At 45.6% G+C, this 26,073-nt stretch overlaps 1 protein-coding gene across 1 annotated transcript in view; it reads left to right on the top strand.

The window, feature by feature from the left end:
• Positions 1–26,073, top strand: part of LOC128459064 (thyroid hormone receptor alpha-like) — a 46,679-nt gene that overhangs the window by 9,492 nt on the left and 11,114 nt on the right. Inside the window, 5 exon segments of the mRNA XM_053444167.1 lie at positions 9,167–9,376; positions 17,770–17,831; positions 18,911–19,032; positions 20,587–20,734; positions 23,006–23,211. Of these exon segments, the coding sequence (XP_053300142.1) occupies positions 9,321–9,376; positions 17,770–17,831; positions 18,911–19,032; positions 20,587–20,734; positions 23,006–23,211 (594 nt within the window). The 5' untranslated portion in view covers positions 9,167–9,320.

Raw genomic sequence — 26,073 nt, 5'->3', positions numbered from 1 at the left:
TCTATTTGGTAATTGTGTCCCTCCACAGAGGAGCAGGACACATTCTAGTCCTGAAGCGTCCATGTGTCCACAGTCATCAGTGTTTCCCTCATAACAGTGGAAATGACGACGTCCTGCAGTTGAGCTGTTTATTTACACCCCCCCCCCCCCCCCGCTCACAGAGAGAGAGACCTTCACAGCCGTTCTGCTGACCTCATGCTGAGTCGCCCTCCACAGTCAAGTGCTGCTGGACGTCCACTCGCTGGGACTCTCCAGCTCTCACGTCTCTGTCTCTGCAGATTTGAATCCTTCAGCAGATTGAAGCTGATCTGAGACTCGAGCTCTGACTCGGACTCTGAAGCTGGAGGGAAACACTCGGGCCTCTTATTCCAGTATAATCGGTTTGAGATACTGATATCTGAATAAAAAGCAGCTGAACAGGAGTGTGTCATCGTGTAGCAGTCATTGTGTAGAGTCGTGTGTCCCGGAACTTCGTGCTTCTCATGTTCTCCGATTAGAGCGTCAGCACCGTCTGAGAGGCGAGTGAGAGCGGCGCTGCTCATTTAGAGTCGGACTCTTGAAGTGACAGTGAAAAGGAAAGCTCTCCATCTTCTCTGGTGACAGAATCCATTCCTGTGCTTTTATTGTGAAGTGTGAGCCGGAGCAGAAGAAGAGTCCTGGTGTCGAGTAAAGAGTTTTGATTTGAGGAACCAGAATCCTCACGTGGCCGGGCTGCAGAGCTCGGATTCCTGAAGAGACGTCCCAAATTTAAATCAGTTTTAGTCTCATTTTGTTGTGGAAGAATTCACCTGTAGCTGCGGCTGAAGTGAGATGATTTCTGCCTACAGACGGGGGGGGGGATTAAGATGGCGACAGCGGGAGGGAGAAATAAAATGAAGGAGAAAAGGACGATCCCAGGCAGGAGTTTATTTTTTCTCATTCCAATACCCAGTGCATTCCCAGAATGACTTAGAGTGATAACATCAGATATATGTGAGATTGGACTGGCGAGGAGCTGAGAGAGGGGAATTACAGGTCATATATAAGGAAAGGATTAGAAGAGGAAGAGGAGGTCAGGGGGAGGAAGGCCGGGCTGGAGGCTATTAAGTCCGTCCAATAACAGAGCAGTCACAGCGTCTCTGTGTCCTCAGGGTCACGCAGCAGTTTGTCCTCAGCAGGAAGACGCTTCACAGACGATGTGAGGAGGCAGGAGCAGGACAGCATGAAGAAGGATTCAGAGCAGCAGCAGGTGTGAGGAGGTTGTGACTGATCCAGGATCTCAGCTCCAGTAGCTGCTCTGTCTCCGATTCATTATCAGACTGAAGACCTCCCACATTTTTACTGTGCATGAAATCAAAACATCAAACTAATTTCTCTTGGATTTTTAACACATTTTGGATTTGAAGTTGCAGATTTTGTGTGTGTATATAAAACATTTGACACTCTGCAACATCTGTAGAAAACACAAGATTATTAAGAAAACACATTTTAGAAAAACAACAATATAAAATATTAGAAAACACAAAAACATTTAATAAACACAACAACATTTCATCGCTGTTGGAGAAAGGAACAGAAACAGGAAGTGACATTGAACTGTTTGTTCCCAGCGACTCAGCTTCTTTCTTCACCAGTGAAAAGTGTTGTTGGTCCATTTCTCTCATCAGGGCCACAACATACAAACATGTTTACATCTCTCCACTCGTACAAAATACAACCTTCATTTGATCTGACCACATTCCCACAGTGTCACCGGTCTGATGCTAGAGCAGCTCAACATGGAGCAGAAGAAAAACCTGAGTTAAAATGAAGAAATTACATTAAACGATGTGGTTGAATTAATTAGAATCATAACTCGTTAGCAGCCCTCCTCAGTTCAGACGGGTCAGTCATGCAGCTGCAGCAGCTTCTGCTGGAGGAGGAACATCAATAGTGAGAGGAGGGGTGGGGGGGGGGGTGCAGTCGCTCTGCATATAAACAGGGAGGAGAGGCGAAGGGAAGGTCAGCCATGGCCCACATTCTTGGCTGCCCTCACCCTGACTGAGGGGGGGGGGGCTCTGATCTCACAAGGTCACTCTTTGCTTTATGTTGGTCTCACAGTGCACGTGAGCTCGTTAACACCCTGGACCAAAATGGAAATGAATCATTTTCATTTTCCAATTTTAACTTGAAAGAAAATGTCTTTTGTTTTCATCTTTTTTATGATCGTTGAGTCGAGATGCAGAATTCAATCTGCCTCTTGATTTGAAGTGTTTGAAAACGATCACTTGTGATCTGAGGGTTTTTCTGAAGAGATGACGAACCAACATTTACAAACACTTTAATTTCTCAGCCTCTGAAGCAGAAGGAGACATGAAATAAAAACATTTGATAGTTTAAACCTTTTGCTTTCGTTGTAAATCATTTGCTTTTATGAACAATAAAAATCCAAACTGTCTTGGTCAGCAAGAACAAGTTCAAATGCAGAATCCAGCTCCTTCTCTCCTGGTGTAAATTAAACTTTGATTTATGGAACAAAACATTTTATAGACCAAATGATTAATAGAAACAGGACTGAACAGAACATGTGTATGAACGTCTGCAGCTCTGGACCAAGGACACTAGAAAGTCCCACTAAAGTGAATCCAGGACGTAAATCATCTGAAGTTTCAGCTTCAATCTGAGATTCTCTTATATTCTGTTAATCTGTGGAGGAGCTGATGGGCGGAGCTTAATGCATCCGGACGTCTCAGAGGATCAGGGTCCAGGATCAGGGTCCAGGATCAGGGTCCAGGATCAGGGTCCAGGATCAGGGTCCAGGATCAGGGTCCAGGTCCTGGATCCGCCTGCGTGTGTTTCCTCACTCTGAGACGTGTCGGCTTAGAAAGCAACTTAACACCCACTCTCACATGTGAAGTCACTTTGTGGCGTCTTCTGCTGATCCTGGGTCAGCTTCATGTCATCACAGGGAAAGTCTTTCTCCAATAAAATCCAGTAATTCAATAAACTGTGTTCAGGTCAGTTCAGCTGGTGGAGCAATCAGCCGTCTGTAGTGGAGTCACTGACACGTTCAGAGATCAGCTGACCTGACGTCTCCCTCTAATGTAGATGATACTGTCATGTGACTTGATGATGAGCAGCTGGAGTCTCATTGGACGTCATGAAACTAACCTGGATCCTCTGTTTACGTTGGGTTCTATTGGAGCGTCATCAGCAGCAGCAGAACAGCCAATCAGACGACAGCCTGCAGCGGGCACCGCCCATGCAGCGGGCACATTTAGTTTTTATTAATACACAAACTTTTCTACTACTTTACTACTAACGATGTACATAGAGATATTAGAATTGATGCAATCACACACACAGTTGGACACACACACATACACACACACAGACCACACAAACATGCACACCTCAGAGAGATTTGTGTTTGTGTGCATGCGTGCTACCTCATTAGTGAAAACCCACTTCTGTGCAGACACCCACAGACACAATGTCACACAACTGCACTCCTGTATGAGAAATGTGTGCACCCACACATTTACACACACAGACACACACACAGACACACACACAGACACACACACAGACACAGACACACACACACACTTTCTCTCCCATCGGTCGGTAATTACAGTCTCTGGCAGAGAAACAGCAGCCATACATAGTCAATGAGAGGAGGGAACACAATGAACACACAGAGCAGATGATTACTGTAAATAAAAGAAACGTGAAGCGAGGGAAGAGGGAGCGGAGGACGAGGGGACGCCTCGGGCTCCGAGAGAACGAGGGCAGAAAGAAAGAGGAGAGAGAGAGAGAGAGAGAGAGAGAGACGGAGGAAGAGAGAGAGACGGAGGAAGAGAGGAGCAGAAACCAGGAGGGAGGACGTGGATCTGGAACTTTCCACTTCTGTGTCAGTTTGAAATATGAATGTGAAGAAAACTGTTTCAACACATGCAGGGCTTTGGCAGAAGAAGGAACTGGGGGGGAGGAGGAGGGGGGGGGGGGGTGATGACAGCTCTGATAAAAAGAGTTGATGGCTTCAGTAATTCAACGATGACACTTTACTGTGACCTTCTCTGTCTGGACCGTGTGGGTTTTACACTGCGTCTCCTCATGCTTAGAACCTGACGTCATGTAGATACTGGACGTCTGGATCCTCTTCCTCCTCCTGGAGATCTAACCTGTACGTCTGGATCCTCTTCCTCCTCCTGGAGATCTAACCTGTACGTCTGGATCCTCTTCCTCCTCCTGGAGATCTAACCTGTACGTCTGGATCCTCTTCCTCCTCCTGGAGATCTAACCTGTACGTCTGGATCCTCTTCCTCCTCCTGGAGATCCAACCTGGACGTCTGGATCCTCTTCCTCCTCCTGGAGATCTAACCTGGACGTCTGGATCCTCTTCCTCCTCCTGGAGATCTAACCTGGACGTCTGGATCCTCTTCCTCCTCCTGGAGATCTAACCTGGACGTCTGGATCCTCTTCCTCCTCCTGGAGATCTAACCTGGACGTCTGGATCCTCTTCCTCCTCCTGGAGATCTAACCTGGACGTCTGGAATCCTCTTCCTCCTCCTGGAGATCTAACCTGTACGTCTGGATCCTCTTCCTCCTCCTGGAGATCTAACCTGTACGTCTGGAATCCTCTTCCTCCTCCTGGAGATCTAACCCGTACGTCTGGATCCTCTTCCTCCTCCTGGAGATCTAACCTGTACATCTGGAATCCTCTTCCTCCTCCTGGAGATCTAACCTGTACGTCTGGATCCTCTTCCTCCTCCTGGAGATCTAACCTGGACGTCTGGATCCTCTTCCTCCTCCTGGAGATCTAACCTGTACGTCTGGATCCTCTTCCTCCTCCTGGAGATCTAACCTGTACGTCTGGATCCTCTTCCTCCTCCTGGAGATCTAACCTGTACGTCTGGATCCTCTTCCTCCTCCTGGAGATCTAACCTGGACGTCTGGATCCTCTTCCTCCTCCTGGAGATCTAACCTGTACGTCTGGATCCTCTTCCTCCTCCTGGAGATCTAACCTGGACGTCTGGATCCTCTTCCTCCTCCTGGAGATCCAACCTGGACGTCTGGATCCTCTTCCTCCTCTTGGAGATCTAACCTGTACGTCTTCCTCCTCTTGGAGATCCAACCTGGACGTCTGGATCCTCTTCCTCCTCCTGGAGATCTAACCTGTACGTCTGGAATCCTCCTCTTCCTCCTCCTGGAGATCTAACCTGGACGTCTGGAATCCTCTTCCTCCTCCTGGAGATCTAACCTGTACGTCTGGATCCTCTTCCTCCTCCTGGAGATCTAACCTGTACGTCTTGATCCTCTTCCTCCTCCTGGAGATCTAACCTGGACGTCTGGATCCTCTTCCTCCTCCTGGAGATCTAACCTGGACGTCTGGATCCTCTTCCTCCTCCTGGAGATCCAACCTGGACGTCTGGATCCTCTTCCTCCTCTTGGAGATCTAACCTGGACGTCTGGAATCCTCTTCCTCCTCCTGGAGATCTAACCTGTACGTCTGGATCCTCTTCCTCCTCCTGGAGATCCAACCTGTACGTCTGGATCCTCTTCCTCCTCCTGGAGATCTTACCTGTACGTCCTGATCCTCTTCCTCCTCCTGGAGATCTAACCTGGACTTCTGGATCCTCTTCCTCCTCCTGGAGATCTAACCTGTAAGTCTTGATCCTCTTCCTCCTCCTGGAGATCCAACATGTACGTCTGGATCCTCTTCCTCCTCCTGGAGATCTAACCTGTACGTCTGGATCCTCTTCCTCCTCCTGGAGATCTAACCTGTACGTCTGGATCCTCTTCCTCCTCCTGGAGATCTAACCTTTACCTCTGGAATCCTCTTCCTCCTCCTGGAGATCCAGCCTATACACTGGATCCTCTTCCTCCTCTTGGAGATCTAACCTGTACGTCTTGATCCTCTTCCTCCTCCTGGAGATCTAACCTGTACGTCTGGATCCTCTTCCTCCTCCTGGAGATCTAACCTGTACGTCTGGATCCTCTTCCTCCTCCTGGAGATCTAACCTGGACGTCTGGATCCTCTTCCTCCTCCTGGAGATCCAACCTGTACGTCTGGATCCTCTTCCTCCTCCTGGAGATCCAACCTGTACGTCTGGATCCTCTTCCTCCTCCTGGAGATCTAACCTGGACGTCTGGATCCTCTTCCTCCTCCTGGAGATCTAACCTGTACGTCTGGATCCTCTTCCTCCTCCTGGAGATCTAACCTGGACGTCTGGATCCTCTTCCTCCTCCTGGAGATCTAACCTGTACGTCTGGATCCTCTTCCTCCTCCTGGAGATCTAACCTGTACGTCTTCCTCCTCCTGGAGATCTAACCTGTACGTCTGGATCCTCTTCCTCCTCCTGGAGATCCAGCCTATACCTGGAATCCTCTCAATCCTCACAAGTTGGAACTCACTGCAAATGAGTTTCTATTTCTCATTCGATCAAATATTAGTACATGAAGGTTTTAAATATTACTTTGAAGTGTACTGTGAGCAGTGATCAGATCCCAAACTGTGGGACAGGTCTGCTGTGACTCTGGTGAAAGGTCCCGACCTGGCTCTAGTGGAACGTTGACTTAGGAGTGATTGAGTCAACATGGATCCTGAGGACAGCTTTAGATTTGGAATGGTTCCCAAATCAGAATGTCTCTAAACCAGGTTGTGAAAACAAGTGGAGTCAAACTGGAATCAGAGGTTTCACAGTTTCACTATTCATAGCTGAACGTGAACTAGTCCCAGTGGAACCAAGTCGTGGGTGAGGATGAGTCCTGCTCACGACTCTTCTCAGAACATCTCACACGTGCACGTCTGTGGATTCACATGCACGGTGTCACACTGGAGCTTCACACAGGTCGTTAGCTCCTTGCTCTGAGACAATCATCTAAGCCCAGAACATCCTAATTGTTTTCCTTGACTCACTAAGTCCTGCCCCCCCCCCTCCTGTCAGATCCACAGATCTGCTGCTACGTTACTTAGCTCAGCCGAACTCACATCAGCTAATATGAACTGTATACAGTCCTCCGGTCCTATCTCCCATATTTAACATGCACCCCCTGAAATGAAAGGTATTCAAATGTCAGCTTCAGGTTTTCTGAAGCTGTAAGAGCCTCACTTCTCTCCGTCTTCATTTTAAATGTGTGTCGGGTTCGAGAATGAAGTTCTAACTTCACTGTGCATGTGAGCGAATCTTTTTTAACTTACATTCAGAGATCAGGTGATATGAATTAAAGCTTGAGGTGTAAAATACTTTGATCTGAGTGAAATGAACAGATTCAGGATTTAACATCATTATCTTCGGAGCAGAGGAAGTGTTGGATGTTGGAAAAGAAACAAGAACATGTTCACGCTGTGTTTCAGATTCAATGAGAGCAACACTGTGTCTCTCGTCCTTTTGTGTGTCCTCCTGGTTTCTCTCTTCATTAATGGGGCTTATGGTGAAATTGTAAGAGTGAGAGAAAGAGAGAGAGAGAGAGAGAAAGAGAGAGGGAGAGAGTAGGAGAGAGAGAGAGAGAGGGAGGCAATTTGGAGGAGAACCGAGCTGGAGGAGCCGGGTTGAAACGGTCATCTTTGATCACGCTGTGTTTTCTCTCCATCTAATCAGCTTGGACGTCGTCCAAACCTCCGACTCTGAGACAGACTACAGCGTGTGTGTCTGTCTGTGTGTGTGTGTGTGTGTGCGTGTGTGTGTGTGTGGTGGTTAAATAGACAGTGAGTAAGTAAGTAGGCTCTTGTGTGTGTTGTAATAGTTTTATATAATCTCTTGCATGTCCGGTTTCCACACAGACTGGTACAGTACGTCCTAGTGTATGTACTGATCTGTCTGTAGTTAACAGACAGTACATTGATCTGTGTTGTCACTGACCCATTGGCCCATATGATGTTTACACCAACTGTGTGTGTGTGTGTGTGTGTGTGTGTGTGTGTGTGTGTTTGGTGTGTGTTTCTCATCTCCTCCTTTACCCCCCCTCAAGTATTTTTTTATTCTTTATTTTTTCTTACTTCAGCAAATTAATTGTTATTGTTCATTTCAGTTTGAAAACATTTAAGTTACAAATTTGAAAAGGTAGAAAACTGAATCGAGTAAACACTCACACACGTCATAAACTGAAGTATTGGTATTTAACCACTGAACCCCACAGAGTCGTGTTCAGTGCTCTGTGGAGTTCAGTTATTATTTTAAATGCAAATATCTCAAAATCATATGGTCCAATAAACACGCAGCAAACTCTCCTGAATTTATAGATATTATGTACATTATATACCCCCCCCCCCCCCCCCCCCCCCCCCTCCTGTTTTCTTTACCTTGTGTACATCTGCGGCCTCAGTGTAAACGAGCTGTGATTGGTTGAGATGTGTGTCACGAGGGTTTGAGTCGTGTGTGATCTCTCACGCTCTGATGCCATCTAGCGTCCCGACTGGGGAAGTGCAGCCGGGCTCTGTTCCCTCCGCGTCACAACATAAACACTGGAGATGTTTAACATTTAATATTTAAGTTATTTATCAAGAAAAATGTGGGCTCTCTGTTTCTCTGTTTAAAATCACTATACAGAATTTGGTACTTTCTTCACTATTAATTAATCATATTATTTTCCCAATCTTTTCTGATAATAATTGAGAGATTATAAAATTCCATTAATTAAGATGTCTTAAAATATTATATTTCGTTCAAACAGTCAAACTCAGATTATTGTTTTCACTTCATCCACATTAAAAAACAACAAATCCTCTAATATGAAAAGATGTTTTATGGGTTTTGCCTTAAAATTAAATGAGACGTCTAATAACTAAATGACCACGTTAATCTAAACATCACTCCTCTGGTGATTTACAGTTAATAACTAATCAGCCTTAAACTAATGGAACTGATGACATCAGAAAAGAAGAGAAACTTGTTCTTTACTAAATCGTGATGAGCATTTGTTTTATAGATTAAACAATTAAATGTACATATGTAAAATAATCTGCAGATTCAATGTTGATGAAGATAATAATCAGACGCTGTTCTAAAATGAATGTGTTGAATCATGTGTTCAAACTCTGACTGTTGACATGGCTCCTGTAAATCTGCTTGATTGACAGGACTAATGCATGTGTTCAAAATGTAATGTAATATGTTAATGGTTGAATGTTAATGACATTGTGTGTGTGTCTGTGTGTGTGTGTGTGTCTGTGTGTGTGTGTGTGTCTCTTCTCTCTCCCCTCCAGCTTTGTATTGCTTCCTCCGACGTCCCGCCCACCATGCTCCTCCTAGATTCTCACGTGTCCACTGAAGGCGCCGGCGGCGAATGCTGAGCAGGCTGGCGAGGCCGGGGTCCGCCTCCTTGTCCTGTGATTGGCCGCTGGACGGTACTGAGGCAGAATGGAGCCAATGTCCAACAAGCAGGATAGCAACTCGTCAGAGGGGGACGAGAAAGGGTGAGACGGACGGGGGGGTTTGTTTGTGGGCTGAATGGAATGTGATGGATTGTCCTGCCCCTCTCTCTCTCTTTGTGTGTCTGTGTGTGTGTGTGTGTGTGTGTGTGTGTGTGTTCATCAAAGCACAGGCGAGCGGTGCTTTGACAGCAGTGACAGAGGAGAGAGTAGCCGCGGGCCGTGATGGACAGATTGATGGATGAAAGATGCAGAGCAGCTCCAGCACCTTTTTGTTTTCAAAGCACATTTCACCAGTAGAAGCTTTAATGAGGAGGAAGAGCAGAGAAGGAGAAGACGAGTGCTTCTGCTGGATAAGCTTTATATAAATAAATCAATGGATGGGGGGGGGTGTGAGATGATGGAGGGATGGGGCGGGGGGGGTAGAAAGAGGGGGAGGAAGCAGAGTTTTTTGGGAGAGGTAAAAGGGAGTTAGAGCATTCTGTCACGCTGCCATCTGTGCTGCTCTGTCTCAGTGGCACGTGGAGTCACACACACACACACACACACACACACACACACACACACACACACACACACACACACGCACTGTCTGAGTTGTGAGACGATGCTTAGCAAAGTTTAATCCCCATAGTGGTGAATATTAAAGAAATAAATACACAGTAATCACTTCAATACATTTTGTAAAACATGTCACGACAAAATCATTTTTCAGAAACAAGAATAAAAAGATTCAAACTCAACTCGTGACATTTATCTGTTTTGAGACTGAACACAAAAGATGGACGATGATATGAAATGACAGAAGTTAAATATGAACGAGGTGTAGATGAGAAGTTGAAGAATATTATAAACCTCATGTTGTTGTTGTTGTTGTTGTTGTTGTTAGAACTCATGTTGCAATAAATGCTGATTTCCAGGAGATGGAGTTAAAGAACCCAGAGAGTGGTTGTTGTTGCTGCTGTTGTTGCTTTGACACGTGAGTTCATCAGTCAACACATCTCAGGTTGTTCAGGGAGTTGTTGTGAGTGCAGCTGCACAGGCCACAATTCAGTTGTGTTGAAAAAAAGCCACAACTCTTCAGAGAGAAAGAACAAATATCAATTATTTTGAGCTTAAAACTTTTGCTATCATCAGAAGCAGTCGTGCACCGTCATGCTCCGTCATGCTCCGTCATGCTAACAGCAGAGAGAGCTGTATTGATTTTCAACGACCTTCAGATTCACCATCGGGCTGCTGTCGTGTGCGATGTTACACAACACAACACAACTCAAGCAGCATCTACCTGGGGAGATAATTGATCTTTGGCTGAAGCCTCTTTACTCTGAGGTTGTGAGATTGTGTGTGAGAGGAGGGGTGTGTATTTTATTTAGGATGTACATAAGTGTTTTTGTGTGTGTGTGTGTGTGTGTGTGTGTGTGTGTGTGTGTGTGTGTGTGTGTGTGTGTGTGTGTGTGTGTGGATTAGTGCAGTGGACAGAGCTGGATTAGGAGCAGCGAGGGCAGATGGAGCCACAGAAAGCAGAGGACAGCTCAGGACGCCTCAATATGTGACATCAACAGGGGATTGTTGCTTTGTGTTTGTGCGCATGTGCGTGTGTGTTTCTCACACAGTGTGTCATTGACCATGCACGTGTTCTTGTGAGCGCTGCCTCATGCCCTGACCCCTCCCCTTTGTGATTTCTGAGTCACAGAGCATTCTGGGTAAACACACACACGCGCGTTGCACTCACAGAGATGCTGCAAAGCTTTGTGTCGCCTGGAGAAGGTGACGGAAATAGAATCTGCCGTGTGTGTGTCTGTCTGTGTGTCTGTCTGGGTGTGTGTCTGAGTCTCTGTTGTGTTTCAGTCTGTGTGTGTTCAGCCTTGATTTCTTATTCTAAAAACATAAATCACAGTTTCCGTGCATCACAAGAACAAAACAAACATATTTGTCTCGGTATATTTATCTATTTTTGTCGTATAATGATTTTGAAACTAAAACTCACAACGATAGAAAAGCTCTGACATCCCGAAACAGGAAGTTGCAGCTTGATCCCCCCCCCCCCGTCAGCTGAAGTCTTTGGAGTTTTCATTAAGTTATGAAACAGAATCCATCTCTATTGTTTTCCAAAAGTCAGGTTAAGTTTAATGAGCTAAAACAAGACAGAGAACAATCCTAACGTTGGACTGCAGCAGTGCATTGTGGGCGTTGTAGTCCTCAGATCTAGTGACCCGACTAAAGTCTGAGCTAAGTGGACTAATGGGTTTTTCCCTCCTCGGCTGGTTGGTGAGGTTCTGCCTCTCGTTGAGTCCTCGTCCTCAGACGACCTCTCTGTGCTCGTACAGTGAGTTTATGAGCTGCAGCAGCAGACTCAGGATCAGCTGCTCGTCCCTTCACGAGCTCTGAGCCGTGTGTCGAGAGACGCTGAGGTCAGCAGCGAACTCAGTGTGAGAGTCAAACAGTGTTACAGGTTTCAAGTTATTTAATAAAGTTGGAATTATGTGATTTGAGGTGAGGATTCTAACGTGTGATGATCTTTGCGACTGGTGTCGATTCAGTTTGAATAATTTGTGGAAAGAAAGTTTTTTTATTCACTTGACATTTCTCAAGTTTTCATCCAGTTTTTCATCCGTGACATTTTAGAAGTTTATGTGCTGCTCGCTGCATAGAGCTGGGTCACACAGAAGCTGGACTCAGGTTCTACACATAGAGCTGTCGACTGGCGTCATGTCACCTGACAGAACGTTTCTCCTCATTAATCAATAACTATTTTGTTATGATGTCCCAAAAATAAAAACCACGGGACGACAGGGACGTTTTAATGATGAAGGTTTAATCGTTGCTTATTTACAAAACTAAATATTAAAAAATCTATTATAATAATTCAAATCCTTGAAAAAATGTGATTGAGGCTTTTTATACAGGAGGTCTCACCTTACAGTTTATTATCAGTCACTAGGATTCAAAAGAAAACACAAATACAACCAGACAGAACTTGAATGAAGAGAATATCAGCTGATTGGACCTTGTTCTGATGTTCTGCTCGTCCATGTTCAGACCAGGCAGGTGGACGTTCCTTCATTAAGATGGAACAGGAGCTGAGGAGAACCTGATCCACTCTGAAGATCTGAGCTCACAGCTGTGGATCTGGGATCTGAGGCAGGAAGTCGGGCTCCGGCCAACAGAACAGAGAACCAGGATTGGTTCCGGCTGCTCCGGTTTCCAGAGCCGACGTTCTGCTGACGTCACGAGCAGCGGCTCTTTATTCTCAAACTTTGAGACGCTCTGTCAGGCCAGATGTTGCTTCAGACAGATGTTGGTCCCAGTGACCAGAAGAGATTCACACGCGTTACATCACTGGTGTGAACGTGACCTGGAGAAAAGTCTGAGACCGTTCTGAGTGTGAATCTGAAATTTCCTTTTGTGATACTTTGCAAATAATACGAAAATAATACTAAAAGAAAAACGTAAAAGTCAAAATACCACTTTAGAAAGTACACATTACACTAGTACTCGGTGTATAAAAACATTTGTATCCACAGAATCGGGATGTTTTCATGTTTTACCTTCAGGATATAGAAACAGGATTAGAAATTACTCAAGTTCGCTAACGACCTGATTTCCTGAACTCTCACGTTATGAGTAAAGAGTTCCTGCTTTGTTTCCATCAGCTCCTGTGAATCTGTGTCTGCACCGATGATAATAGATTCATATTTTATCATCATGTAAAAGCAGATGTTGCATTTTCTTTTCCGCGGTGAATCCTCCAGAGGATCCGGCTCGTTCCTCTCATGAGCTCATGAACCAGAGACTTTACGTTGGAGCCGACAGGAGAAGGTCCGGAGCTTTCCTCTCAGAAGTGGGCGTGTCTCACCTGCAGCCCCTCTGGAGAAGGTCCGGAGCTTTCCTCTCAGAAGTGGGCGTGTCTCACCTGCAGCCCCTCTGGAGAAGGTCCGGAGCTTTCCTCTCAGAAGTGGGCGTGTCTCACCTGCAGCCGCTCTGGAGAAGGTCCGGAGATTACCCGGAGGTCAGAGCAGGTCTGAGAACAGCTCAACCGTCTTTTTAAAAACTCCGGTGGATGTACAGTACATCTCCCCATCTCTAATTCCATCAGTACAACATGAGTCATCCTCTGGCTCTGAGCTCTTGCCTCCTTCTGATCTATTTTTAGCTGCTGTCAGTGAAACTCTATATTTCCTGCTCAGGTATTTCCCATTACAGTTCTGACTGTGGCTGACACAGAGACAGATCCCAGACCAGTCTAATTCAATCGATGAGCTGGGATCTGTGTCCTCACAGGACTCGTCTCAGCTGCTCTTATGTAACCGAGTCAGCGGTAGAGCTTAAGTGAGTTTAGATGCAGAGCGGCAGTGTTTGTTTGTTTGTTTGTTTGTTTGTTGTTTTGTTTTCTCCTGTGGGACAAAACGAAAAGAGCGAAATAGAAGAGAGGTGGAAGTGGAGCAGGGCGAGTGACAGGAAGTAGAATATGAAAGTATCAGAAGGGATGACAGGTGACAGAGAAGAGGAAGAAGAGAGGAGGAAGATGAAGTGAACCTGGAGAGAGAGAGCGAGTGTGTTAGAACGAGGCAGACGAGAGCATGATGAGTTGTGTTGTGATGACGGAGAGCAGAGACTACACACAGACACACAGACAGGGAGGGAGACGGGGGGGGGGGGGGGGGCTGGACCTGAGCAACCGAGGGAGGGAGGGAGAGAAAGAGGGAGGGAGGAGGAGGATAAACAGAGTGGCTGTTCCTCCCAGCAGCCAGTGTGAGAGCCGCTGTTCCCTGTGACAGCTGATAGACCTCACTCCCTCTGCCCTGCCGGGGATCTGAGGAGCGACAGGAAACCAAAGCTCCTCCGCTGGAGAAGAGGAACTATTGTTGCTCTGCTCCACTTGGAGGTGGGACACTTTGAGGTGGGACACTTTGAGGTGGGACACTTGGAGGTGGGACACGTGCACTGTGCACGCTGCTGCCGGCGGACGCCTCTCTGCTTCTGGACTTTCCTGCACAGGCAGCATCATGCATATCTTACAGCCGTACTGCATCAACAGGTTGGTGTGTGTGTGCGTGTGTGCGTGTGCGTGTGCGTGTGCGTGTCTGTTCACATGCATCGACTTGAGGGGGGGGGGTGCCATGAGTCCACACATCAGCTCTCGGTCTCTGTTTCCACGTCCTCGCCGTTTATCACACAAATTGATTACTGCTCAGAACAGTTTTTCACAAATTGGATTTTCAGAGATTATCCAATTATAGCACTTTCATCTAATAACATGTCAGGACTTATTTGATAAAACCAATAATCCAGTTATTCACATGATTCTTTGTATGAAGCCAATTTGTTGTTTCTTTTCTCTGCTAAAGTCGTTAAGAGGGAAAGTCCCTGAAAGCAGCACAATGTGTTTCTGAAATGTGACTCGTGCAGGAGGAGGTTCTGCAGCCCGACAATCAGCTGATATAAATGTGGCCTGGGGGGGGGGGGGGTTATGAGGCCATAATGTATGGATATGACTCTATAAACACAGCCTCTTCCACCTGATGATGTTTCAGCTGATGCTCTGAGGACAGAGCTGCTCCCTGATGATAACTCCTCTGCTTGTCAGAGCCCGACCCATCAGGACCATGGATATACTTGTTCTTTGAAATGTCATAATCAAACCTTCAGGACAAAGAAATGTAATTGAGGTTTTGATATTTTTACAGTTTATAAACTTTATTAATAGAAAGTAAACACAAATACAACCAAGATAACATAGAGAGAAATAAAAGATTTCATTTCAGCACGTTTCAACAAATACAACGACGTGCACGTTGCTGCTCGTTCACGGTCGATAAACTTTGAACTGAAATATTTGATGAATTCCTCGGAGGTTTTACTTTGAAGAATCAGAGACGTTCTGATGCTGAGACTCACAGAGCGTCTCTGAGAGGCTGATGGAGGACGATCCCTCTGTCCAACCCGGAGTCTGATCCTCGGTCTGTTCCCCAGAGAGCAGCTCGTTAGGCTCCTGTTACTTAACGAGCTCCCTGCCACTGATAGAGTCTGATAATTAGGAACTGCTCTGTGTGAAGTCAAGGAGCCGCTGCTGCTTTGTGTTCCACTTCACATGGTTGATGTAAGGAAACTGCAGCAGGAGGAAATGTTTCTAGTGACTGATGCTGATGCAGATCAAATCATGTCTGACGCTGTGTTTTCAGCTTGTTCTGGTGTCGACTGGATGTTCTGCACTGCGCAGTTTCCATCGTCTCTCAACAAAGAATCATTTCATTTGATGTGTTTGCATTAATGATATAAACCAGCCCCCCCCACACCTCCTGTAACATTCATCTGTTCCCTGATGTGATGATGCAGAAAGTCGATAAATCAACGTCGACACAAGAAGCTTAAATATCATTTATTGAAGATTTGGTTTGTTTCTAGCTGCAGACATGTGAGAGGAGGTTTGTGTCGTAGAGCAACACGTTCTGTTCTCCAGCCAGAGGAGACGGCTTCCCACCGAGCTACTGTCTGACCACACTGCAATAAAATTAATAAGTTTGCTGAAGCGTGAAGAGCTGCAAGAACCCAGAGACATGGGAGGAGTTCCACCCCCCTTTTATTATGTTGGAAGAGGAAAGTAGATTTGACAGCCAGCGAGACGGAGGGGAAAGGGAGGGGGGGGTGTTACCTAATACTGCTGAGGGAAGTTTAGGAAAGGGAGAGGAAGAGGAAGAGGAGAGGAATAGGAAGAGGAATAGGAGAGGAGAGGAGAGGGTAGGAAAGGAAAGGAGAGGAGAGGAGAGGAAGAGAGGAAGAGGATAGGAGAGGGGTGGGAGGGGAGAGGAGAGGAAGAGGGTAGGAAAGGAGATGAAGAGGAGAGGAATAGGAGAGGAATAGGAAGAGGGTAGGAGAGGAGAGGGAGAGGAGAGGGCTGGGAGGGGAGAGGAGAGGAAGAGGGTAGGAAAGGAGAGGAAGAGGGTAGGAAAGGAGAGGAAGAGGGTAGGAGAGGAGTGTAAGAGGGTAGGAGAGGAGAGGAAGAGGAGAGTAGAGGAGCGGAAACAAAGGGAAGGGCAGGGAGAGGCGAGGATGCAATGCAAGGAAAGGAGGAAGAAGAAAAGGAGAGGAGACAAGACAGCAAGTGTGAGAGTAGACGAGAGGAAATAGGACATGAGAGATGAGGGAGGAAGAGGAGAGGAAGAGGAGGTATTGGAGACGAGAGAGGAAGTGGGAGATTATACGAGAGGAAATAGGACACAAGAGGAAAGAGAAGGAGAGGAGAGGAAGAAAGGGAACAGAAGAGAGGAGATGGAACGAGAGAGGAAGAAAGAAAGGAATGGAAGAGGAGAGAGGAGGTGGAGAGAGAGGAGAGGACAGACAGACATGGGGGAGACATTTAATCCAAATCTGCTGCCAGTCCTCAGAGAGTGAGAAAAGAGGAAGGATATGAATTAAATGGAGGGATGGAGGTGTGTGTGTGAGACAAGGGATGGAATTATATATCATCTGGAGTGTGTATGTGTGTGTGTACTTGTGAGTTAGTGTGGATATGTGATTTAAAATTGAATTTCGGAAAAAGTAAAAGCAGGATTCACGATGAATTGATGATGTGAAGAAGAGATCTGCAGCCAGGACGTGTCCCTTCATGACAGATCTACTGTCTCTGAGTCCATTCATGTCTCTATGTGTCCATTCATGTCTCTATGAGCGTTAAAGCAATAACTCAGATCACATGAATGTGTCACATGGGTTTATTTTGATAAGGAAGGTTCCTGATTGAGGGGCCTTCACAATAAGAGCTGCTTGAATTCTCTAAATGAGAAGGAAAGGAGATTCAATGCTTCCTAACTTGTCTCCTTTAGCAGAGGAAACACTGAAGCGTCCTTAACGGAAAGAAAAGAGAAATATACCGCCACACAATTCATTTAATTTCAATATCATCACTGGAACTTCAAACTAATATAAATATCATCATCAGAACATAATGCAAAAAATATGTATATTTCCAATTTCCTAATTCCAGAATAAGTCTTCCACTTATATAATGGTTTCTCCACGTAATGTTTTCAACAGTTTTATTCTTCATCTATTTAAAATCTCTTTTGTTGTTGCTTCCTGTGAGTAACTGATGGTAAAATGTTTCCTCTGTAGAGACTGAAAACCTTCTTATTAGTTTTTATCCTGTTATGTATAATTCAGTTTTCTAGTGAACCGCAGCACATTCAGGATCTTTAGTAATGAAATGTGCTGAAAGTGGATTAAACCGGAAGATTTGGACAATTATCAAGCAGAGCTGCAGTTTCAAAACTTCAATCCAATCATAAACCCCGGTTCATATTTTGCACAATTTCAATGCATCTCCGGGAAACAGGATTTTTATGTTTAGAATTTCCTTGTTTGTTGAACTACTCGACTTGTTAATCTAAAAAATCCCTTTCTTCTTCTCCCTCCCTCCTCTCCCTCCTCTTCCTCCTCAGGTGGCCAGATGTGCCGAAGAGAAAGAGGAAGAACAGCCAGTGTTCGATGAAGAGCATGTCTGGTAAGGACTCGTCTTCTCTCCCAGTGTGTCCGTCTCCTCCAAACAATCGAGTGAACTCAGCCTCAGACAGGTTCCTGTGCCCCCCCCCCCCAGGACTCATTACTATGATAAGCTCCCACTCAACATCTCATCTCTCCCCTCGGAGCTTTGTTGGACCCAGATGAGTTCCCCCCGGTGACCGCGGCTCAGAGCTCTGAACTTCTACATTTGTTACCAAACAGGAAAGTTCACTCAGGACGTGGAGTTTTCATAGAAAACAAACGAATAGAAAAGAACTGGATCGACCACTAAAGTAGTTAATTGTTTAACCAATTAAACATCTGACATAATTAACAGTTGTGATGGATTCTACACGGTTCATTAAACCATTAAAGTCGATCTTTGATTTGATAAAATACAGAAACTTTCTCACACTAGACTGAGTCATAACTCAATGATCATGTTATTATCAGGGGATCGGCTCATGAATGTATATGTTTGTGTGTGTGTGTGTGTGATGGTGCAATTACATGCTGTCGGAATATTAACAAAAACTTGTTGAGTTCTGTATTAAATATTATTGGGTATTGAATGGGGGGGGTGGGGACCACAGCTGAGAGACTAGAGTTTAAAGTGAATACCAGTTTCCAGTATCAAGAGAACTCTTCAATTCTCCAGAGAAATGAATTAATAAGCAGATGTAGAGTCCTGATGTATAATGTATTTATATTTAATATATGTGTATAAATACCTCATAAGCTGCGTGTGCAGTCGTTTATCTTCCATCCTGTATCACAGTCTCCTGGGGCCCAATGCACAGGGGCTTCTTTGAGGATCCTGTCATAACTTTCTGCTCCTCTTCTCCTCCTCCTCCTCCTCCTCCTCCTCCTCTTCTCTTCCTCCTCCTCCTCCTCTTCCTCCTCCTCTTCTCCTCCTCCTCCTCCTCCTCCTCCTCCTCCTCCTCCTCCTCCTCTTCTTCCTCCTCCTCCTCTTCTTCCTCCTCCTCCTCCTCCTCTTCTTCCTCCTCCTCCTCCTCCTCCTCCTCATCCTCTTCTTCCTCCTCCTCCTCCTCCTCCTCTTCCTCCTCTCCTCTCCTGTAGCTCTCAGCGTCTCTGCTCCAGGCTACATCCCCAGCTACCTGGAGAAGGACGAGCCCTGTGTGGTGTGTGGGGACAAGGCGACGGGATACCACTACCGCTGCATCACCTGCGAGGGCTGCAAGGTACAGACGAGCAACAGACACCTTCACTCATCTTCATCTATAAGAACATATGAACAGAGAGAATATAGAATAAGAAAGAGAGAATACACACAGCTCCATATAAACCGAATTAAAAATCAAATATATAATACTATACCCACTAAGAGTGTGGGGATGCAATGGAAAGGTGTGTGACAAGTTATTAGTGCACATAAACAAATATGCAAAGGAGAATTTGAACATGAGTTGAATTATGAATCAAGAAGCCGATAAATGTGTTGAAGATTAGAAGGAGACTGAACTTCTGATGTGATTTAAAGCTCATATATATAACTGGTCCTGGAGCAGCAGCATCTTAATCTGGCCCTGAAGCCTGGACTCACAGAACAGAACCTGTGCAGTTCTGAGATCAGCAGCCGGAGCTGTGACTGGATCAGATCCGTCCACTCACTGAAGCCTCTTTGTGTTTAACTTCATTCTCCTGCTGGAGTTAACCAATCAGAGGCCTCTGTGTTCAGCATAATGAAGTTCATTGGTTTGTTATGATGAACATTTATTTAATCAGGTATTCTCTCTAAAGCTAAACTCCAGTTTAACTAAAGGAGCAGCACGCTACAGACGGTCTGTTGTCCTCGGGCTTCAATGGAAGTTAAACAGCAGCTTGAATGGAGATCGGTGGAAGAAGCTGTAGATCACAATCTGCACCAGTGAGAGAATGGTTCACATCTCCTGTCTCTGAACTGGGAGCAGCCAGGAATGATTTGAACATGGTTAATAATGAATCAAGCTTTTCTGTCTTTTATGTCATTGGTCATCACTTAATCTGGTCCTCGATTGGCCGGGGAATTGTCATTGACTTATTAGGGTTTATATCTGAGTGCAAGCGGCGGGTTCTGAGTGTAAGAGTTGAAGTCCTGCTCTCAAAGTGACAGATCACAGAGATGGGAATCAAACCTGTGACAGAAAGAACAGGTTCTAACTAACCTGTGTTCTCCTGGAGGGACAAACCAGTTAGCACTGGTAACTCTGGAAAGCTCCTTCTACTGGTGGCTCTGTTGTTATGAATCAAACACCTGCCAAGAAGAAAGTACATGAAAGTACAGGTGTTATTATACCGGTGTTATATTATTGAGTGATGGATGGACAGAGACCGATAAGCAGAAGGTGTTTCATTCTTTCTGAGCAGTTTATTATATCATAAATTCAAAATGGAGATTTTTCCTGCTTCAACAGAGAAGTCTGCTGCTCCATCAGTCTCGTGTCAAATCTATTTCTGAGACCTTCAGTCAGGCCAGAGCTTCATTACTTAACCGCTCTTGTTAAGCAGGATCCTGCCATGAAATCACCAGCCTGCCATGTGATCTGCCCCCCCCCCCCCACACACACACACACACACACCCCACCCCCTCCCACTTGTTTTGCAGCTAAGAAACACAAGAACATTTAATTGGTGGATTTAATCTTGAGGTTATGGTAAATTTAAATTTCACCTCCGTCACTGAATGGGCTCTTCTCTTCCTTCTCTCCCTCCCTCCCTCCTCCCTCCTCCCTCCCTCCCTCCCTCCCTCTCTCCAGGGTTTCTTCCGCAGAACCATCCAGAAGAACCTCCACCCGGCCTACTCCTGTAAATATGAAGGCTGCTGCATTATTGACAAGATCACCCGCAACCAGTGTCAGCTGTGCCGCTTCAAGAAGTGCATCTCTGTGGGCATGGCCATGGACTGTGAGTTAATGAGCCTTCATGTGTTCTCACCACTTACACTCGTGTTCACACAGAGAACAATGAGGTTCAGGTGAAGCCAGAGCTGCCTGGTGGTAAACCCCGCCTCCTCCACGTTAACAGACGGGACGGGAGCCAGACTAACAAGAACACGTTAAGATGGTTCCTGTCATTAAGTTGTTTTGGTAGTTGAGCAAAATGTGTCACACCGTGGTTGTACTTTGTGATTTGCTTTTGTTAGCTAATATTAATACGTTATATTAATATTATGCATTTATCAAGTACACACTAAACCAAAGCTTCATCCGCACAACTACGTTTTTCTTTGAAGAGCCTTTGGAGACGTCTGATGTCCGTGATACTTTGGAAATTATGAAACTCTTTCTGATTGGTTCATTATTGTCACGACGTAGCCTTCTCTGATTCGTCAGGCTCCTGTCACGTGACCAGTGCAGAACACAACATGGAGAATCCATCACAGGTGCTTCTGACCCTGATGTCTTTGCTAACAGCTGCTGTTACAATCATACAACTGAGGACACCAGATATTATTTGAGTAACTGGGATCAGTCCCCGTGTCCACTGGGAAACGATGTCTTCCTGTTTCTGTTTGAAAACACCATCTTCAGACTGATTGAGTTGTTAACTTTGTCGTTGTGTTGAAATTAGCAGAACGAAGACACAACATCACAGCTGCTAACGTGGAACAGAGGTTTTATTTATATTTCTATATAAAAAAAAAAGCTCTCAGCACTCGTGACTGTTTATAAAGAATAATTTGTTGTAAAATGTGAGCAGCGTCTGTAGCAGATGTTCCGAAGCCGAGTGATTAGCTGCTAGAGACAAAGCACTGACTGTCAGTGAGCACAGGGAGGACGGGACACATTGGTCTGTGGTCCGTCTGTTCACGGGTTCCTCCTCTGCCTCGAGGACCCGACCGAGATGAAGAGCAGAGCACACGCTCACATTCCAACATCAGCTCATTACACCTCGGATATTAATTTATATATCTGCTCGGGGAGATAAAGGAAACGGTTTCTTCTCCTCTGGACGTTTTGATGAAAACACAAACACACAACATCTGGACTTCACTTCCAGCACTTTGATTCATTGTGTTGCTTGAATTTGAGTTAGTGAAGCGGCGGTGCTTCTTTGTGTTGCACTGGAATCCTGATAATGAATAAACAGATACATTAACAACACACACTCAAACCGTCTCATGACTTCAGAGGACTTACACTGATTTCCTTTTTCAAGCCCCGGTTGTTTTTTAAAAACGAACCCAGATCTCCATCAAGCAGAGACAATGCAGAATACAACGTGCACTAACAACACGTGCAACATAAAGTCGATATCTCTTCAGAGGAGGTGTAGATGAATTAATCTGGTGTTGAATGTTCAGGACGCAGCCTCGTGCACAGCTTCTCTAAAGCAGCTCCCAGATGAAGCTCTGTTTTATCCTTCTGGCCTTCAGGGCTCAATCCCCCCCCCCCTTCCTGCAGCCGCCGCTCAATATCACACTTCATATGTGTTGAAGGTCGTCCGGCTTCGGTTCTGAGAATGTTTTTAAATCCAGTGACTTTTCTCTCAGATCCGTCTGTTCTTCAGTTTTCACACCGAAGACGAGAAGTCACATGTTCCGACCACGATTCTGCCGCCGCACGTTTCTGAAATGTGAGGCTGACGGGAAGTGATCGATGTTAAAAGTTCGTGGAGCAGAGAGATGACACTGTGGTTAAAAGCTCTCTCTGAATAAGTCATCCAGGCACAAAGCGTAAATGACAGATAGCTCCGTCGGTTCAGGTTCGTCACTCGGGCCGTTAAGAGTCATTATTAATTATTAAAAGTCATTATGAAGAAAAAAAACTGTTTCTCAGACAAATCCTGGCTCCTCCCCCTCTGTGGTGATAACACAACTGTGAAGATGTGTCGTTACGAGGGATCTAGAAAGAGATGAGGAGTTTCTAACAGAAAAGTTACGACCTGAACTTACTCACATATCAGAGCGGCCTTTAGAGTCAGCACTTAAATCTTAAAATCAACTTTTAGATTTACTGGAATCAGAGTCACGTGATCCTTTAACAAGATGTAATTCACTTTTGCTTGGGCAGGTGAAGAGAAAATTACAATAACTCAAACGAGAGGAAACAAAAGCATCAATCACGTGAAACTTTCTGATCTGTGAAAGTTTCCTGAGTTTGAATATGAGAAGAAACCAGATTAAACAGCTGATTTTAATAAGTGAGTGTTTCTCTCTCTCTCCCCCCCCCCCAGTGGTGCTGGACGACTCGAAGCGCGTGGCCAAGCGGCGTCTGATCGAGGAGAACCGGGAGAAGCGGAAGCGGGAGGAGATGGTGCGGACGCTGCAGGTGAGGCCGGAGCCCGACACGGCCGAGTGGGAGCTCATCAAGCTGGCCACCGACGCCCACCGGCACACCAACGCCGAGGGGTCCAGCTGGAAGCAGAAGCGCAAGTTCCTGGTGAGTTTCAAACCCTTTGACGACAAACTCACTCACGTCCTCACATCCAGCTCCTCTGGAGGAGGTCAGGAGATTACCCAGAGTTCAGTGCAGCTCTAAACTCCACCCTCTCCACTGTCCTGTGAGAAGTACGGCTTCCAGCTCGTCCATGAAAACATTACAACACATTCAAAGTAATTCATTTTGTCATATTTTCATTCCCAGGCGTCTGGATCTCGTTGGATCTGTCGTTCTGATTTAGATTAATTACTTTCAGTCTCTCGCTCTTTTTTTTCTTCTTCATGTTCTTCTCGTTATTCCGAAGTCTTCGTCCCTCCAGAAGCTGGGAGTTGTTTCCACTTCACAAATCAAGCTGTCGCATGAAGGAGAGAGAGTTCTTTTCTTTTTCCAGCGAACACAGTTTTGACAGCAGCTTGCTCTCTGTGGCGCCGCACGTGCACGTGGTCGCTGACACGCACACGCACACGTGTCGGCGGTAACCTTGAGGCCGAGGTCACATGACTGTTACCAGGCAACTGTTTTCATGAAGGCAAATAGAAAAAGTCATATACAGATTTTTTTTGGGATGAAAAATTGCTGCGGTGAGTCCGAGGTGAACAAAGAGGAGAACAAGTGCCGACAGATGTTCCAGTGTCTTCTGAGCTTTATACTGGGACTGGTTCTGTCCACTGTGGGGGGGGGGGGGGGGGCGTCCAAGGAAACATTTAAAGACTTTCATATCAAATTGAAATGACCTCACTGTCAATTACAAAACACAGATGATCCAAAACTGCTCCTGCAAGACACCAAAGACTTTTCTAACTGCAGCAAGAACCGTTCAACTCTTGTCCATTTGTTGTTTTATACATTTTGTATTTCGTCTTTTATCATATTCATAATTTTCTCCCTGTTGTTAACCCCTTATTGCCTGAATTCATTTCCCATTATAGAAAAAAAAACATTATTTGTGTTTTTGGCTGTCATACAGATGCTAAATTAAGTGGAGATTGTTAATTTCAATACAGCATTTACAGTCGATATAAAATTAAGGTATGGGGCAAATTAGCGACATTAGGCATAATGGGGCATAACCTTAATTTAACAAATGTTCCAGTCTCTTGTAGATTGATGCTGCTTTTGATTGAAATTGAATAACAACATATGTTTCTGTACAATCATTGCTGTTCTGTCATCACAATATTTAAAATACAGGTTAATACCTCAAAATAACTTTGCTGCACAGTCCCAGGGGGCTAGTATGTATTATCCACTTCGACCACTAGATGGCGGCAGAGTGCTTCCAATACCTTCCTTGGTATGTGTAGTATTTGCACCATCAGGCACAATCGTCACCTCGGGGGCATTAAGACCGGAATGGGGTTTGAGGCTAATTCCACAAGGGGTTAACCAAAGAGACCTAACCCTAACCCTCTTCACGTCAGCCTCGAGCTGTTTCCCGTCTTCTGTAGCTTTTCAATTCCCCGCTCCATCAAAGCAGGACAGGGATCAGCGGCTCCGAGTGGAAACCTCTCAGATAATCAGATAACTTCTGACCTCAGGCCTGTCGCGGCTGAATGCTTTTCACTTCCTGTCCCCGTCTGTGTGTCACATTCTGACTGAGGACATCGATGTTGTCAGATTCAAAACAACAAAAACAAAGACACACATTCATGTTGAGGCTCAACTCATATGTCAGGTTCTGCGTCACGGCTCATCTAATAATCTAGGAATTCCTTGTGTGTCCACTTCCTGTCACAGACGAGTACGTGAGTCTACAAATAGAATATCTAGACTTTACTCTATTTCTACACATCTATATTTATATTCTATAAAGTCTAGAGTCAATATATCTTTCAAATTTCAGGTGTGTTTCAACAAATCTCTCACTTCTCTTGAATCCAGTCTCATTGGAACAACCTGTGAAATGTACAGACTGTACTGTACCGAGGCGGGTGGGACATGTCAGTGGTCGATGGTTCAATTCCCGGTGTGCTTGTGTCTCTCAGTCGGACGACATCGGTCAGGGTCCCATGGTTCCCACCTCCGACGGGGACAAGGTCGACCTGGAGGCTTTCGGCGAGTTCACCAAGATCATGACCCCGCCATCACACGCGTGGTCGACTTCGCCAAGAAGCTGCCCATGTTCTCAGAGGTGGGTCCCAGTGTGTGTGTGTGTGTCTGTGTGTGTGTCTGTGTGTGTCGTATCTCCTTCACACTTGTGTTTTAAAAAGCTAAAGAAAGTGCAGAGTCGAGTTCGGACCCACGATAAGTTCAATATTAATAAAATGTGAATGAACAGGCGACCCCTGCAGTGGGGGGTGTTGGCTTAACAACGTGACGTCCTCGACAGCTTCAGATCATTTTTTTAATAAAGTCATTTGTCTTCAAAGTAAAAGCATCAGTGTTTGTTTGGTTGCTTTATATCGAGCTGAGTTACAGAGCTTTTATTTTAATAGGTTGCTTCAGTTTAATTGAGGATGTAGTAGAACTCTGCTCTCTCTCTCTCTCTCTCTCTCTCTCCTCTGTCTCTCTCTCTCCCCCCCCCCCCCCCCCCCTCTGTGGACGATATGATGACTCACTCCTCTCTGGTGTCACTCAGCTCTCTCTCTCTCTCTCTCACGATCTCAGAGCGAGTGGAGCTGCAGTCTCCATGTATATTGTAGAGGTTACGTAAAGTGGAGCTCGGGACTTGTTGTGAATAGAAAATGAGTTTTTCTGTCTCAGCGTTGAAGCTCAGAGACGTGATTGAAAGAAAAGCTGTGATATCACGTTTTATTATAGATTTGCAAAGGTAGATTGTTCCTCCATGGATCTGTATCTGTGGCATGAAGCTTCATTATCTGCCAGGATTCATAAGAACCGAGGAGACGGTCGTGTTGACAT

Source organism: Pleuronectes platessa, chromosome 16, assembly GCF_947347685.1.
Source record: "Pleuronectes platessa chromosome 16, fPlePla1.1, whole genome shotgun sequence".
NCBI classification, from domain to species: Eukaryota; Metazoa; Chordata; class Actinopteri; order Pleuronectiformes; family Pleuronectidae; genus Pleuronectes; species Pleuronectes platessa.
Note: the sequence above shows the minus strand (reverse complement) of the source record. Positions and strands in the feature narration are given on the sequence as shown.